Below are 16,262 nucleotides of genomic sequence, written 5' to 3'. Positions count from 1 at the left end.
AATCTCTATTAGTTAGGTCAGTAATGGAGCCGAGGTTTGACACAAAGTCTTCCATATAAATCACATTATCTTTGTGCATCATTGATATATAATTTCATATTCTGAAAATACCATTTTCTGCAGCGGTGTCCTGGGATGAATAGCACTGACTGACTGGGACAGTTGCTTTCCTCTTTTTGCACAATCTGCATTTCCTCCCCTTACATAATCAAACTTTGCCTAGATGTCCCCACATATTTATTTTGCCTTTCCTCTTGTTTGCAGGACCTTTGGCAATATTGCCTCCTCCCAAGTAAGCCAATGCGAGTGGTAGGTGGTGGTGTTGGCAAAGCAAACAGAAACACTCCATAAAAAGGAGCCCCTGACGTCGGACCCTCTGAAGTCCACCTTCCTTCCATTGGCACCTTGTGCATCCTCTCTGAATCCAGCCATGAATTCCCTGGTAGCTCTCGTGCTCCTGGGTCAGTTTATAGGAGGCACATTGAGCTATTTCTTGATCCCGCAATTGGACTGCAACGGCGAAGAAGCTAAGAAGTTTGCAGACCTGGCCGTGCACTACATCAACGATCATAGTCTACATGGATACAAACAAGCTCTCAATGTAATTGCGGATGCTCATTCCCAGTACCTGGTAAGTGCAGTGGGAGGAGAATGTTTTCTAGTTTCATTTGCTAAATTAATAACATGTGATTTTTTTTGTGGGGTGGGGGAAGGATTTGATGTTATGCTTTTCTGCTGAGATTTGGGCAATTTCTGGCCTCTTTCTAGTCAATGCTCTATTATCTCATAGCTTCCATTTCAGTTGAATTGCTAGACAGGTTCAGAAGATTGATAGCAGAAAAAGACCTCATGATCCATCTAGTCTGCCCTTATACTATTTCCTGCATTTTATCTTACGATGGATATATGTTTGTCCCAGGCATGTTTAAATTCAGTTACTATGGATTTACCAACCACGTCTGCTGGAAGTTTGTTCCAAGGATCTACTACTCTTTCAGTAAAATGTTTTCTCATGTTACTCTGTTGATAGCGATACACAATCCCCCAACCCTGTCCCATTGAATGCTTATGCTTCTCACCACTGCTTTTTTAGCTGTCAGATCCTTAGAAAGGGAGGGTGGTCATCTTGTGATCTGCACCATACGCACAACATGTTTAAACTATGAATAAAGAATAAAATAAGAGCATGTTTTTCTGTTTGCATTTTGATATGCAGATCCTGGTGTGAGCATCGGTTAGATTTCTTGTGTCCACTCATCCCCTTGGGTTATTTAATGGTTCAGTGTGCAATGGAAATCCAGGAAAGGGTTCATTCTGCAACTGGGTTGAGTGTTGCATGGACTCTCCAATGGAGAAAAATGTTAGCTCCCTCCCAACAATCTGATCTTCATTCCTTTCCCAAACATTTGTATCTATAGAGAGTATCTATAGATAGACAGGCCAGGACTACCCAATGCCATTTTTTGGAGTCCAAAGCAGCGCTGGGTTGCTCCTAGTTCAGCCTGGTCCTGCAAACCAGTAATGGCGGCTGCAGGAGGCTCCACCCACCATCCGGGACGCTTCTGCAGGAACTGGTAGCAACACAATTCAGAACCCTCTACTGGCCCCAATGAATAGACAATATGTACATACCTGAACCATGCAATGTCAGAAAGAGGCCATTTCTTCCTCCAAAACCTGGCCAAAAACAACATCTGGGAAATCAGCTGAGATCCTCGTACCACATGCAGAACAGATCAGATGTTCATGTAGACAGTCTAGAGTTAAAGCTTTTGGGGTTAAAGCTTTTGAGAAGCACACCAGGAAAACATCTATAACTTGCACGTGAATTCAGACATTTCTGAGTCCGTTAAAGCAACAGAGACAGAAATATGAGTTATTCTCCTAATTTTTTATTTTAGGAATCCCTTGGGGAGGCAACCTACCTTGTCCTATATCTTCTGGAGACAGATTGTCATGTCTTGGATCCAACTCCTGTCGAGAATTGTACTGTAAGACCACAGCATGAACATGTAAGTGTTTGAAGGTTTCTGAACATGCGAGACTTTGGGAGAAGACAGGTGGCTTCTTACCACTCTACCAAGAGTAAATTGAGTTTCTGAACACATATACACACAAACCGATATGTTTATTTGTTTATTTTGTCAAACGTGTATGTAATTACAGACAAAGTATAAACATGATTGTAAATATATAGTAGAAGCATGGTTATAAGTACATGACATTTTACAAATACATGGGAACATTGGGGCATGGACAATAGGCATATCATGAGGTCAACAGTAGATAGTCTAAGGTTAAAGTTTGGGGGGTTTGGGGAAGGAACTACAGAGTCAGGTAATATATTCTCGACATTGACCATTCTGTTGCTGAAGTCAATTTTTTTGCAATGAAGTCTGGAGCGGTTTAAATTAAGTTTGTATGTATTGTGAGCTTTTATATTGTTATGCTTGAAGCTGAAGTAGTCATTGACAGGTAGGACAGTGTAGAAGATAATTTTGTGTGCTACACTTAGATCAGATTAAGGCGGTGAAGTTCTAAATTTTCTAGGCCCAAATTTCAAGTCTGGTGGCATAAGGTATTCTGTTGCAAAGAGAGTAGTCTATTATTGTTGAACAAAGGTTTAATGAAACCTCAGGGGTCGCTAACATATTCCATGGGCATCATTTTGAGTTCACGTTACATAGACAAATTTCATTTCAACACTGAGCAATTAATTAGTCAGGAATTAAGAGGTCAATTCTTCTTTCATGTTCACCCTGTGACGCCCAAAGCTGAATTGTTCCCATGCCAGATTCCATGAAAACAACTTATTGCTCCTCTGCTTAAAACAGGAGGTATCCAACCACAGCAACGTATAAGACCACTGGACTTACAGAATTCCCCAGCAAATTAGGTCCAAGGATAAACGCCTCAGGTTTAGAGATTAATGTCCAATTTTCATCAACATGGAACTGGCCAAGTAGAAGTTATCATATTACAACACCTGAAATGTTTCACCAAAGACACCAGTAAGATGGTTTTGAAGCAAGTATGCATGTCAGGTTCAAAACCAAGATAGATCCTGAAAAACTTTGGACTTCATTTTTACATGATAGCAGTTAAATGTTTTGATTCTAATAATTTCATGGGAAATATTGCTTACTAAGAATTGTCATTTTTCAATGAAAACAAATGTTGAGTTAAATATTATAATTTGAATCACTAAGTAAGTAAATTGGAATTCAGACCATGGATCTTGATGAACATAGACCTTTTTTTCCGAACATAATACTTACATTTGTATATTAGATCAAACCCAAAGTTTTCTCAAGAATTTGATTAGCTGTTCCTTCAGTCTTATGGTAGATGATACCACAGTAAAGCTTATAGAAACATAGAAACATAGAAACATAGAAGTCTGACGGCAGAAAAAGACCTCATGGTCCATCTAGTCTGCCCTTATAATATTTTCTTTATTTTATCTTAGGATGGATATATGTTTATCCCAGGCATGTTTAAATTCAGTTACTGTGGATTTATCTACCACGTCTGCTGGAAGTTTGTTCCAAGGATCTACTACTCTTTCAGTAAAATAATATTTTCTCATGTTGCTTTTGATCTTTCCCCCAACTAACTTCAGATTGTGTCCCCTTGTTCTTGTGTTCACTTATAATAGTCTTCTAATAGAACTTCTCATATTTACATTTCTGGATCTTGGGTCAGGGTGTGTGTGATTGTTATTAGTTTCTTAGTTATCAGGGAGATAAATTCAGGCATAAATTGGTAGTGGTAGCTTAAAATCCATTACAATAAATGTAGCGGTGGGCAGCAGGCAAGACGGAGTAAAACGCCCGCAGAAATGAAGATGAGTGCGCAGCTCCAGCTGATCAGCAGCTGTCACTTCCTGGATTACTGGTTTCAGTTCGGCTCTCCTTTCTTCCCTGCTGCTGCTTCGTCTGTGCTCCTTGCTTTTTTCCTCTTTCCTCCTTCCTGCCCTCGGACGAGCTTCCCTTTCTCCTGCCCGGCTCCCCTCCAGCCTCACATGGCCACCTCCCACCTGAGGTGCAAGCAGAATTTATTTTATTTTATTTTATTTTATTGGATTGGTATGCCGCCCCTCTCCATAGACTCAGGGCGGCTAACAACAGTAGTAAACAGCATATGACAACCCAATATTAAAACAGTTAAAAACCCTTATCGTAAAACCAAACATACATACAGACATACCATGCATAAAATTGTAAAGGCCTAGGGGGAAAGAGTATCTCAATTCCACCATGCCTGGTGGCAGAGGTGGGTTTTAAGAAGCTTATGAAAGGCAAGGAGGGTGGGGACAATTCTAATCTCTGTGGGGATTTGGTCCCAGAGGGCCGGGGCTGCCACAGAGAATGCTCTTCCCCTGGGTCCTGCCAAGCGATATAGTTTAGTTGATGGGACCCTGAGAAGACCCACTCTGTGGGACCTAACTGGTCGCTGGTATTCGTGCAGCAGAAGGCGGTCCCTGAGATAGTCTTGTCCGGTGCCATGAAGGGCTTTATAGGTCATAACCAACACTTTGAATTGTGACCGGAAACTGATCGGCAACCAATGCAGATTGTGGAGTGTTGGTGTAACATGGGCATATTTGGGGAAGCCCATGACTGCTCTCACAGCTGCATTCTGCACGACCTGAAGTTTCCGAAAACTTTTCAAAGGTAGCTCCATGTAGAGGACATTACAGTAGTCGAATCTCGAGGTGATGAGGGCATGAGTGACTGTGAGCAGTGATTCCTGGTGCAAATAGGGCTGCACCTGGTGCACCAGGCGAAACTGGGCAAATGCCCCCCCTCGCCACAGCCAAAAGATGTTTCTCTAATGTGAGCTGTGGATCGAGGAGGATGCCCAAGTTACAGACCCTCTCTGAGAGGGTCAGTAGTTCCCCCCCCCCAGGGTGATGGACGGGCAGATGGAATTGTCCTTGGGAGGCAAAACCCACAGCCACTCCATCTTATCAGGGTTGAGTTTGAGTCTGTTGACACCCATCCAGGCCCCAACAGTCTCCTGACTCCAGCACATCACTTCCACTGCTTCGTTGACTGGACATGGGGTGAAGATGTAAAGCTGGGTATCAGCGTACTGATGATACCTCACCCCATGCCCTTGGATGATCTCACCCAGCGGTTTCATGTAGATATTAAATAGCAGGGGGGAGAGGACCGACCCCTGAGGCACCCCACAAAGGAGAGACCTCAGGATTGACCTCTGACCCCCCACTAACACCGACTGCGACTGACCGGAGAGGTAGGAGGAGAACCACTGAAGAACAGTGCCTCCCACTCCCAACCCCTCCAGCCGGTGCAGAAGGATACCATGGTCGATGGTATCGAAAGCCGCTGAGAGGTCAAGGAGCACCAGGACAGAGGATAAACCCCTGTCCCGGGCCTGCCAGAAATCATCCATCAGCAAGACCAAAGCAGTTTCCATGCTGTAACCGGGCCTGAAACAAGTGCCTCTTTATAAGGAGCCGGGAAAGACCCCCTCCCCAAAGAAGCATTGACAATCTTCTGGACCCAGCTCCATGTCACCTCCCTGCTGGCCAAGACCAGCCAGGAGGGACACGGATCCAGTAAGCAGGTGGCGGAACTCACAGCTCTAATGGCCTTGTCCACTTCATCAGGTGTCACCAGATCAAACACTTCCCAGACAGATGGACAAGGATGGGCCCCAGTCACCTCGACTGACTCATTGTCAATCAACTCTGTTATCCAATCGGAGTCAAGGTCCACCTCGATCCGAGCAATTTTATCAGCGAAAAATGTGTTAAAATCCTCGGCGCTGCTCTACAAGGGCTCCCTGGTTAAGAAGAGAGCGGGTCACCATAAAAGAGCGGCCAGGCGAGATTCTGCTGATGCAATGAAGGTGGCATGATACGCGAATCTTGCTGCCTTGAGCACCACTTTGTAAGTCTTAATGTGAGCTCTTACAAGTGTTCAGTCAGATTCGGACTTACTCTTCCTCCATCGCTTCTTTAGATGTCTTTTCTGGCATTTCAACTCCCGTAGCTCCTCGGTAAACCAAGGAGCTCTCCGTGGTCTAGTGCCACGGAGAGGACGCAATCTGGTCAAGAGCCTTCGTCGCAGCCTTATTCTAGGCCACGGCAAGAGACTCTGCCGAACTGTGGACGAGTACATCTGGTAAAACTCCAAGCGCCCTTTGAAAGACCTCTGGGTCCAGCAGGCATCTCGGGTGGAAGCATCTAGTCGGTTCCGCCTCCCTGCGGGGGAGGATTGGAGCCAGGAAGTCAAACCGCAGTAGAAAATGGTCTCACCATGACAAAGGCAACACTTCTAAGCCCCTTAGTCTTAGACTATTACTCAATTGCTCACAGAGGAATACCATGTCAGGTGCGTGCCCCCCCTCATGAGTCAGACCCTTTACTACTTGAGTCAGGTCCATGGCTATCATGGTGGCCATGAACTCCTGTGCTAGCCCAGAGGTTTCACCAAGAGACGGTAGGTTAAGGTCCCCCAATAAAATAAGTCTGGGGAACTCCACCGACAGCCCGGCTACCTCATCGTGCAGCACAGGCAGGGTTGTTGAGCTGGGAGGCAGGTATGTGAGCAACAAGCCCACCTGAACCCCTAAGTCCAACTTCACCAGGAGGGACTCACAACCCGCAATCTCTGGAGCAACAAGTTTACACAGGTAAAGGCTGTCTCTGGCTATGATAGCCACTCCTCCCCACACCTTCCCTGGGGTCAAGGCTGATGCCATACCTGAAACCCGGCTGGGAAAATTTCAGAGAGAGGAACTCCTCCCTTTATTTACCATCGACCTGGCATTGAGTAGCAGCAGCCTGAGCCCAGGGCCAGGATTACACTCGTCACCAGTACCCTGGGTTGAGCTCACGGAGCTGGAACAAGGTATCACTATTAAGCAGTGATATCTCCTTCCCCTGGAAAGGTTAGCTCCATGGCTCCCGCCATATCTGCCACTCCCCAGCAACACCGGGATATTCTGACCCTCTGCCACCCTAGAGATAGGTGTCCCCTCCCCTCCTGCCTCTCCAGGTGGGTCAAGTATATCATTCATACCATTCACATTCACCTCATCCATACCATAATCCCACCCACCCTACTCACCCCACCAATACACATTACTCCACCCCACCCCAATTATCCATCAATTTAAAAAACCCAATAATTTAATTAAAATATTAAATTAATAATAGTTAAAAACCACTAATAAAAATAAAAAATATACAGGATATAGGGAAAAAGCCCTTCATGTCACCGGACCAGGGGTATCTACGAGACCGCCTTCTGCTGCACGAATCCCAGCAACCAGTTAGGTCCCACAGTGTGGGCCTCCTCCAGGTCCCGTCAACAAAACAATGTCATTTGGCGGGGCCCAGGGGAAAAGCCTACTCTGTGGCGGCCCCGGCCCTCTGGAACCAACTCCCCCTGGAGATTAGAATTGCCCCCACCCTCCTTGTCTTTCGTAAGCTCCTTAAAACCCACCTCTGCCGCCAGGCATGGGGGAACTGAGATATTCTTTCCCCCTAGGCCTTTACAATTCATGTATGGTATGTTTGTATGTATGGATGTTTGGTTTTACAATAAGGGTTTTTTAGTTGTTTTAGTATTGGATTTACATGCTGTTTTTTGTTACTGTTGTTAGCCGCCCCGAGTCTACGGAGAGGGGCGGCATACAAATCCAATAAATAAAATAAATAAATAAAATAAATAAATAAATTAATTAATAAAAATGCAATAATAAAAACAATACATTAGTTTTAAAAAATTTCCTGAGTCACAGTTCTTCCACAAAGGGTACGGTAAGATTTTTCCAAAGGCAATAAAGGGAAAGGACTGTTTTTTCAAAAATAGTAATTTGGGGGGGGGGGGGGATATCACCTTTGTCTCCAGGCTTCTAAATAAGTTCTCACCCCCATTGTTGTACCTTTGGTCTCCTCATGGCTCAGCTGGATACATACATGGAACGTGGTCCTTATTAGTCAGGTCTTGGTTTCCACAGGTTGCTTTCGAATGACGGCCCCTCTCACAGGTCGACATCTCCGGTACTCCACATGGTCTTAAAGTGGCCACAATGCAGCCGGCCACCATCCTCGTCAACTCCTCTCTTGATGGCTGGTCCTGCCCCCTCCAACCCGTAGATCTTCTTCAAGCAGATCTTCTGGCGCTGGCTGCTCTCACTACCAGCACCCCAGATTTGCCTGCTCTCACCAGCCAGGGCACCCAGCCACCCAGCCACCTTTGATCTTATCAGCTCAGCTTTCGCCTGCTTTGTTTCCATTTGGGTCTGCCTACACACACGCACGCTCACCTCGCTTTCACTGCACTCGGCTTCCATTTGCTCAGCTGCCGGTCACCTAAGTTCACGATCTCAATATAAGTTGGCAATCTCAAAACAATAAAAAAAAACCCTTAGCTCCTTTCAACCACAGTTTCAGGGACAGAGACAGAGGTGGAGGGGGTGGCATCCAAAGATGGCCACTATCTTCTGCTCAACAGCTGATCTCACTGTATTTTTCCTTTGATCGCTGTTGTCTCAAAATGCCCCGAATAAAGCCCTCGGCAGTTTCAGTCTCAGTCACAGATCTTCCCACATCAGGCAGAATTGAAAAGTGGGTTAAAGCACTAACCCAAAATGGTAAATCATGTTAAGTTGATTGTTAACATGTTTAATGTGATGCATTTGTGTCTTTAGGCTGTTGAAGGACACTGTACTGTCACGATTGACACTGTTAAGACCAACACCAGGTTTGCTGCAAAATGCCACTCAAAGCCAGGTAATTCGTCTTCATCCCTCTTGGATTCTTACCTGGGCTCCGCCACTTGCCGCCTGTCCATCTGGCCCTGCTGCTTACAGCAGCTCTGCTGTTCACGGCCCACATGGCCCTTAATTTTGGGGGCCTCGCTCCATGCCACCACTTGCTCACAAGGCCTCTTGCAGCTTTTCCCTCGCCGATCATCTACAAGGTTGTATCCTCAAAGCTTGTATTTTTTGTTCTCATTCTTTTTGCCAATGTAAGATTAGAGCATTTGTTGCTTGAGATTCGAAGTTACTAGTTCTCAGACTATTGTGATACATGGTCAAGGTCTTTTTGAAGGGTAAAAGTATTGTCAATGGTGTTGAATAGTTTAACATTGTCAGCAAAGAGAACACACTTGCTTATAATATGGTTACAAAGGTTGTTTATGTAAAGAATAAATAGTGTTGTTCCAAGAACACTGTCTTGAGGCACACCACTGTCGACCGGTACAGGGCTTGATAGGGCACTCCCTATTTTAACTATTTGGTGTCTGTTTGACAAGAGCATAGTTATCCAATCATGAAAGGGACCAGAGATGCCACAAGATTTTAGTTTCCAAAGTAGTTTATCATGTACTACTGAATAAAAATCTTTACAAAGTCTATGTAAATTGCATCTATTGATTTACCTTGATTGAATTGTGTAGTCCATATGTTTTTGCAGTGTAGGAGTTGCAGGTTACAGTATAATTTTTTCTAAAACCATTTTTTCTGTTTGTTAGAGAGTAGATTGTTAGTTTCTAGGGGGAGGGTAATGAATTGATTAATGATAGATGCCATGACTTTGCAAGTGACACAACATAAAGAGGTTTGTATGTAATTTTCAATGTTACTTGGCTCTCCTTTTCTGAAGATAGGGATGACTGTGGCCATTGATCATAAATTGGATAAGAGGCTAGTTCTGAAGGATTTTTCTAAAATTATGCTAAGAGGTTCAGCAATGGCTGTGGAGAGCATTTTTAAAGAAATATACACATAGACTGTCAGGTCCAATGGATAGAGATGGTTTTAGGTTGCGTAATGCTTTCCCAACATTATCTGCTGTAAAATCGATTTGTGCTAGATTATTGCAGTTGTTTGTGATACAACTAGGAAATATGGGGCTTGAGCCAATTGCTGTTTACAAAGACGGAGCCGAATCTTTTGGTCCTTTGAGGGGTGGAATGGATCTCAAGTCTTGGAGTTGATTGTTAACATAGTTATAGAATGTGCGTGTGGATTTGGAGAGCTGAATGTTCTGCTTACTTATATAAATAAGCTTACTTATTTATATGGGCAAATTCTTTTTCTTGGTTTTGGTAATAATTAGTGGTACATATAACTTAATGACTCTGCATTTCAAGCCAAAAGATATTGTAGTAGTCTTCAGCAGTATTACAGTCAGAGAATAATGTTTGCCAATCCAGGGATGAGAGGTCAGCATCTCTGATCAATGTTGGCTTTTTAAAAGTTGTAATTAGTTATCCTACTATTGTGATTGGTTTTGTAAGGACATATGTTGAAACCATAGTCAATCATGGATCAATGTTGGAAAAGAGCTCTATTATTTGAAGTCCATAAATTGAGTGTAAACGGTTGCAGATGATGAGGTTAAGATAACTGCTGAGTCTAATATTGGCTCTAATATCTAGAGCCCTAGACTAGTAATAGCATTGTAAAAGTTTGAGTGTATGGGTTTCAGTTGAAAGTTTGAGTGTATGGGTTCAGTTGGTCCAATTAATACGAAGTAGGTTGAGCTTGCCAAGAAAACTATTGGATGGATCGGGAGGGTGTATGTGACAATAGTTTATATTGTGCTTTAACAGAAAGTGCAAAAACAATAGTGTTTGTTTCTCAAATGTCCCTTCCAATATTTGAGGGGCTGCCACAGAGAAGAGGGGGTCAAGCTGTTTTCCAAGGCACCCAAAGTCCAGACAAGGAATAATGGATGGAAACAGAATAACCTGGAAATAAGGAGAGGTTTTCTTGAAAGCTTCCAGGGATGAAGCTCCCACAACCTCCGAAGACAAGATGTTGCTTTGGTTGATTGAGCTTCATCACTGGAAGCTTTCAAGGAGGGACTGGACTGCCATCTGTCAGAAATGATGTATGGTCTCCTTCTTGGACAGGTGGTTGAACTAGATGGCCTACAAGATCCCTTCCAAATATCTTAATCTGTCTGTCTCTATTAAGGCCCTTCTTGACATTTTTTTTCTTTTCAGATTCAGAGGAAGATGTGCGGAGACACTGTCCGAAATGCCAAATTCTGCTGCCTCTGAATGACCATCATGTGGTAGAATGTGTAGATTACGTGATCGATAAACACAATGAAAAATTGCCCAACCATGCTTATCAAGTCCTGGAGATTTCAAGAGGGCAGCACAAAGTTAGTATGCAAATCTTAAAAAAGAATTCCAATGACCTCTTTCAGTTTAATGCTTTGATACTTCATATAACAAAAAGGAAGTATTGGGAGGTGGCCATGTGAGGCTGGAGGGGAGCCGGGCAGGAGAGAGGGAAGCTCATCTGAGGCCAGGAAGGAGGAAAGAGGAAAAAAGTGAGGAGCGCAGATGCAGCAGCAGCAGGGGGGGAAAGGAGAGCCCAGCCAAGACTGGTAATGCTAGAACTTACTGCCACCGGTCAGCTGAAGCGTTCCACCCCATCCTACCTGCTGCCCAACTCGGTCTACATACATACGTAAATTAATTAATTTTCCTGGTTGAGAAGAGTGGGATGGACTAGAAGACTTCTCAGGTCCCTTCCAGCTATATTCTATTGGTAAATATTCTAAAACAGAAGCAATGAATCAGCCATGTAAAAGCTAAGAAATACTTATTTCTTAAGGGTGTTGGAGATCCCAAATGACCTCTCCCTCTGTCAAGAGAAGGTGGATAATTCAGCAAGAACAGGTGACCATGGGGGATGATGGGATATGCAGCAGACAGGACTAAAATTCCATTCTCCCATCTATTCACTTTTCCCATTTCTATCCACAGCCCAACTGAAACATCTCTTGCTTTGATTTCAGTTTGAGCCTGAAGCCTTCTATGTGGAGTTTGCTATTGTGGAGACCAACTGCACTCATGATGAAGTTCACGACGACCACCATCACTGCCATCCCAAACCTGTAGGAGAAGCAGTAAGTGAGAAGGGTCGTCTCCAATCCTATTTGAGCAATTGCCATCTTTCTCTCTTTCTCCATCTCCATCTCCCTCCCTCCCATTTCTTTCTATCTCTTTCTATCTTTTTCTTTTTTCTTTCTTTCTTTCTTACTTAATTTCTTTCTTTTCTTTCTTTCTTTCTTTCTGTTCTCTCTTCTCTCCCTCTCTTTCTCTCTTTTCCTTCTCTTTCTTCCTCTCTCTCCCTCTCTCTCCTTTCCTTCTTTCTTTTTCTTTCTTCTCTCTCTCTTCTTCCTCTCTCTCCCTCTCTTTTTCCTTCCTTCCTTCCTTCTTTCTATCTATCATTTCTTCCTTCCTCCTTCCTTCTTTCCTTCCTTCCTTTCCTTTCTTCTCTCTCTCCCTCCCTCACACAGTCCTACCCCTCTCCTACCAAACCAGGACGACATTCCAAATAAATATACAAGGCCTAATACTCAATACAGAAATATAGATTTGACTCTAGCTCTCACCAGCCCAAATCCTACAATTAATTAATTTATTGATTGATTGATTGATTGATTAATTAATTAATTAATTAATTACATTCTACTTCTATGCTCCCAATTGCGACTGACTCATGGCGGTCAACAACCTTTGATCTCTATACAACGTTAATTTCTTCACAATTTGCTCAAAAATAATGCATTCCCTATCCCCTCCCCCAAACCTCCAGTCAACATCTGAAGAACATTTTGATGCTAAATAGTCTAATGAATTGGGTTGTGATCTGACCAGATTCTTTAATTCACTAATAACATTTTGTTTCATATAGACATATCTTAATTCTTCCTTCTCTCCCTCTTTCTCTCCAGCATATTGGATTCTGCAAAGCGACTGTGTTTAGATCACATGATGCCACTGAAAAACCTAAAGATGAACAGTATGAGTCGGACTGTGTCATCTTTGATGTCAAGGTATGTATGATAAATTTAAATTTGTTCATCTTCTTTCCCCTTTCTCCACACCCGAGTTTCTTATCCTCATCAACTTTAAAGTGTGTAGACTTCAACTCCCAGGCTGGCTGGGGAGTTCTAGAACCTGAAGTCCATATATCTCCTGATTTTTCTTATCCATTCTGTCCATCAAATTGACTCCCTATAGCATCTATAGATTCCCCTGCGTCCCTTCACATCAGCAGATGCTCTGATATATAATACGGTTTGTTTGGTCTTGGTTTAGCATGATGCAGCCTTAGATTCTTTTATTTATATCCTTCCTTTTCTCTGAGATTATTAATTTTATCCTCACTAGGACCCGTTGGGTTATAGGTTGGGCTGAAACGGAATATCTGAAATTTATCTAGCCAGGAAGAGTTTGAATCTAATCTAATCAGTTTAACTCTGACTCCTTAATTTCCATTCTATTCATTCAACAAACTGTAGTTATTATAACTATTTATTTCTTTGTTTGTTTGATTGATTGTTTGTTTACTTATTTACTTATTTACTTACTTACTTACTTACTTACTTACTTACTTACTTACTTACTTACTTACTTACTTACTTACTTACTTACTTACTTACTTACTTATTGGATTTATATGTCACCCCTCATATGCCTTACAATTAAAAAATAAGAATGGCCCTCGATTAATCGATGGATTAATTGCCGGTTTTAAATTTTATTCATTTGACTTGTACTCCAACATTTGCCAACTGCCAAGTTAGAGGTAATCCTCAATTTATGACGACAACCCCAAATTTTGATTGCTATGCAAGACTGTTGTTAAGTGAGTTTTGCTCTGTTTTACACCTTTTCTTGACACAATTGTTAAATGAATCACTGCAGTTCAGTTAGTAGCGTGATTGTTAAATGAATGTGGCTTCCTCATTGACATTGCTTGTCAGAAGGTCACAAAAAAGCGATCCCATGACCCCGAGATACGGAAGAGTGTCAGTTGTCAAGCATCCGAACTTTGACCACAAGGATGCTGCAATGGTCATGGGTGTTAAAAAAATAGTCAGAAGTCACTTTTTGGGGGGCTGTTGTAACTTCAAAGAGTCACTAAATGAATGAGATTGAAAATATTAAGAGCCATCGATTTTCTTGATTTTCTATTTTCAATTTCCAGTGGATTTTCTTAATTCACCTTTGTGAATTCATATTTATCTATCTATCTATCTATCTATCTATCTATCTATCTGTCTGTCTGTCTGTCTGTCTGTCTGTCTGTCTGTCTGTCTGTCTGTCTGTCTGTCTGTCTGTTTATTTTGATCTCTATGCCATCCAATCCCAAAAGACTCAGGATGGCTTCCAACAATTAAAAAACCTCTAAAATCCTAATAAGACTAATATAAAATAGACACAACAACATGCATACACACCAATCCTTCACATTCATATATGTGGCCAAGGACGTTAATTTCAGGAGCCCCGGGCCCACCGGCATAGCCAGGTCTTTGCGGCCCTATGAAAGACCAGCAGGGCGGATGTCAGGGGGGAGTTGATTCCGTAGAGCCGGGGCAGCCACAGAGAAGGCTCTCCTCCATGGTCCCGCCAACCTGCATTGCTTAGTCGACAGGACCTGGAGGAGGCCAACTCTGTGTGCTCTAATTGGTCTCTGGAGGTATGAGGCAGGAGACGGTCCCATAAATAGTCTGGTCCTAAGCCATATAGGGGTTTATAGGCAATCACCAATGCCTTGAATTGTGCCTGGACCAGTGCAGCTGGCAGAGTGTAGGTGATTCACTGTGAATAAGCAGAAGCAAAAACCAAGATGGCAGCGCCTGTGGTGCCGCCAAGGAAACCAGTTTGGGCGCATTGCAGGCCTAGGTCACTGCCGGTTCTAGCAACCCAGGCCACTAAGTTAATGCCAGTTGTAAAGAACCGATTTGAACAGTAATGAGCTGCTGCCCCCACAGGGAGATGGGAACAACGCAGTGGGAGTAGTAAGTTTATGCACTATTTATTGAATACTTAATAGTTTTTTTATTGTCCTTCCTTCTCTACTAAGTTAGTATGATCCTTAATTATTTTTAAAATAAGAAATAATTAAATAGTATTTTTTTCTATTTATATATTAACACTGTGCTCCTCAACACATTCACATGTCATTTGTCCTTTTTGTGGCTATTCAAATAATGTAACTAAATCAACTGAAAAAGAGTCCCAGCACCTATTTGAAAACTTATCTTGGTTGGTAAGCCACTCCCACCGAGTCACATGACCTTTAAGCCACCACCCCCAGTCACATGATTGTCAAACCACTACCACCTGGTCACATGGCCAGCAAGCCCCTCCTACCTGATCACACAACCATCAAGCCACACCCACAAAATAATCCACAGCCACAACGTGGCAATAAAAATTTTGGCAGCCCATCACCGGTTCTGAAGCAACAGCAACCCACCTCTGAATAGCACTTGGATTTATATACTGTTTCACAGTGCTTTGCAACCCTCTCTAAGTGGTTTAGAGAGCCAGCCTATTGCCCCCAACAATTGGTTCCTCATTTGGAAGACCAAGACAACCTTGAGCCTAGTGAGAATCGCTCTGCCAAAATTCAAGCAGCCAGGAGTCAGCAAAAGTAGCACTGCACTCTAACCACTGCGACACCGCGGCTCACAGTTCAACGGCTGAAGAAAATTCATCTGTGTTTGTATGTTGTTCTTTTGTTTTGTTTTTTCCAGGAGGGACATTCTCGCACCCATTTGATCGACCATCACTTTGGAAAACATGTTGCTTCCCCAGCACACAACAATACTGTCCTAGACCTTGCCCATTCGCACAAGGATAAAAATACCGTATATTCTTTGACGATAGAGGAAATGACTGAGGATGGAAGAGAAGAAAGCGCAGACCGTGCTCACGAAATAGATACAAACGTTTGCCCAGGAAGAATTCATCACTTCAAGGGGTAGGCCATCCATGCCAGAGAGCAGAGAGAAGCCGCCCTGTTAGTGCATAGCCCTTTTCCAAATCTGAATTCAAACCTTGAATCCAAAAAGGGGGTTTACCCTAGTACATTACAGTCTTGGCCAAGTGTTGTGATTACCCGTTGTTGTTGTTGTTACGAGAAAGAGGCTTTGTATTTGTGCCTTTCTGCTTTTAGAACTGCAGATGCTCACTTCAAACTTAACATCTTTCAGTCTTTCTCTGTTCCACCATGAAAAAACGTGAACAAAATTATATTAGCTCCAAAGTCAAAATTCTTCTTTTTATTTCCAAAGAGAAAATGCATAACATTTGACAACAATATCTGCTCATTTTTCCCCCTCTGAATTTCTCACCATGCTACATTATTTTACGGGGGCAAATGTTGAAGAAGGTCCAATATATTGACAGCAAAAGGCACGAGGTACTTCCTAAATAAAATATTCAATTCTAAAA

At 42.9% G+C, this 16,262-nt stretch overlaps 1 protein-coding gene across 1 annotated transcript; it reads left to right on the top strand.

Annotated features, from left to right (window-relative positions):
• The first annotated feature begins 264 nt into the window (after positions 1-264).
• Positions 265-16,262, top strand: LOC139168216 (antihemorrhagic factor cHLP-B-like). The gene is made up of 7 exons (XM_070753727.1): positions 265-631; positions 1,902-2,012; positions 8,692-8,773; positions 10,998-11,161; positions 11,804-11,914; positions 12,746-12,847; positions 15,563-16,262. Exons 1-7 carry the CDS (start codon positions 431-433, stop codon positions 15,791-15,793), a joined length of 1,002 nt encoding a protein of 333 aa, XP_070609828.1. The 5' UTR covers positions 265-430; the 3' UTR covers positions 15,794-16,262.

The sequence above is a fragment of the Erythrolamprus reginae genome, chromosome 5 (assembly GCF_031021105.1).
Source record: "Erythrolamprus reginae isolate rEryReg1 chromosome 5, rEryReg1.hap1, whole genome shotgun sequence".
Lineage (NCBI taxonomy): Eukaryota > Metazoa > Chordata > Lepidosauria > Squamata > Dipsadidae > Erythrolamprus > Erythrolamprus reginae.
The sequence above is the reverse complement of the archived record's forward strand: the minus strand, read 5'-3'. Positions and strand labels throughout refer to the sequence as shown.

Excerpts from the sequence above, each read along its gene's own strand:
- LOC139168216 (XM_070753727.1), top strand. The coding sequence starts at position 431 with ATGAATTCCCTGGTAGCTCTCGTGCTCCTGGGTCAGTTTATAGGAGGC. Across the intron at positions 632-1,901 it reads ATGCTCATTCCCAGTACCTG|GAATCCCTTGGGGAGGCAAC; the intron begins GTAAGTGCAGTG and ends TTTTTATTTTAG. Across the intron at positions 8,774-10,997 it reads AAAATGCCACTCAAAGCCAG|ATTCAGAGGAAGATGTGCGG; the intron begins GTAATTCGTCTT and ends TTTTCTTTTCAG.